A 1,482-nucleotide genomic window follows, 5' to 3' on the forward strand; every position below is an offset into this window, starting at 1 on the left:
TGTTCTCTAAGAATCGGGAGGAAAACCATGTCTTGACATCCCACAGCATCATCTAAGCAGGAGGTGTACAGACTCCCCGGTGGGGGGACAGAGAAGCCCTTGGACACTAAATGACAGGTTGGCAGTTTGAGTTCACACAGAGGTTCCTGAGGAAGAAAGGCCTGGTGGTCTAGTCCTGAACAGTCAGCCATTGAATAGCCACGGAGCACAGCTCTAATCTGACACGTGTGGGGCACCACGGGTTAGAATCGACGTGATTGTTGGTGTGGTTAGGTGCTGTCAAGTCAGCTCTGACTCACAGGGACACCATGTGCAACAGACGAACACTGTCTGAGCACGCTCCATTCACACAAGGCCTGCTATACCCGAGCCCATCATTGCAGCCACTGTGTCAGTCCATCTCTTGAGGGTCTTCCCCTAGTTCTCTGACCCTCCACTTTACCAGCCATGGTATCCTCCTGCAGGGAATAGTCCCTTCTGATATGATGACCAAAGTAGGTGAGTTGTATTCTCACCATTCTCGCTTCCAAAGAGCATTCAGGCTGTGCTTCTCCCAGGACGGATTTGCTAGTTCTTGGGCACTCCAGGGTACCTCCACTAATCTCCACCCGCACCACAACCCCAAAGCATCAACTTTCCTTCTGTCTTCCTTATGTATTGTCCAGCTTTCACACGCACATGAGGTGATTGAAAATACCACGGCTCGGGTTAGGTGCACCTTAGTCTTCAAAGAGACATCTTTGCTCTTCCACACTTTGACAAGGTCCATTGCAGCCAATTTGCAATATGTCATCTGATTTCTTGACTGCAGTTTCAATGGGTGCTGATTGTGGATCCAAGTAATATGAGATCTTAGACAGCTTCAATCTTTCCTCCATTTGTCATAATGCTGCTCACTGGTCCAGTTGTGAGGATTTTTGTTTTCTTTATGTTGAGGCATAATCCATAGTGCACACTGTCTTTAATCTTCATCCGCAAATGCTTCAAGTCATCTTCACTTTCAGAAGGTAAGTTTGTGTAGTCTGTGTATTGTTACTAAATCTTCCTCCAATCCTGACGGCACATTCTTCTTCATACAGTCCAGCTTCTCAGATTATTTGCTCAGCACACAGATTGAGTAAGTATGCTGAAAGGATACAACCCTGATGGACACTATGTTAGTCTGGGAAGTCTAGAGAAACCAAACCTGTAAAGCTTCTATATCTATCTATCTATCAATCTATCTATCTATCTATCTATCTATCTATCTATCTATCTGTCCAAATAGGTATCCATATATATATCTATATATACAACTATCTATCTATCTATCTATCTGTCTATCTATCTATCTATCATCTATCTATCTATATAACTTTATCTCAGGAAAATGACTCACACAGCTATAGAGGCTGCCAAGTCCCAAGTTCCTGCATCAAAGGTCAACTGGAGGCCTTCTCTGACTCACGCAGGTGCAGGGACTGACACGCTCAAGGTTGGCAG

The 1,482-nt window shown here is 44.9% G+C and overlaps 1 protein-coding gene across 1 annotated transcript in view; it reads right to left on the reverse strand.

The window, feature by feature from the left end:
• The window catches only part of LOC103213143 (sulfotransferase 2A1-like), an 11,423-nt gene extending 10,974 nt beyond the window's left edge, over positions 1 to 449 (reverse strand). The window contains exon 1 of the mRNA XM_007959020.1: positions 443 to 449. Within this exon, the coding sequence (XP_007957211.1) occupies positions 443 to 449 (7 nt within the window). The remainder of the gene's footprint in view (positions 1 to 442) is intronic.
• Between the last annotated feature and the right edge of the window lie 1,033 nt (positions 450 to 1,482).

Source organism: Orycteropus afer, unplaced genomic scaffold, assembly GCF_000298275.1.
Source record: "Orycteropus afer afer isolate SDZICR_OR568_19922 unplaced genomic scaffold, OryAfe1.0 scaffold01333, whole genome shotgun sequence".
In the NCBI taxonomy this organism is placed as follows: Eukaryota; Metazoa; Chordata; class Mammalia; order Tubulidentata; family Orycteropodidae; genus Orycteropus; species Orycteropus afer.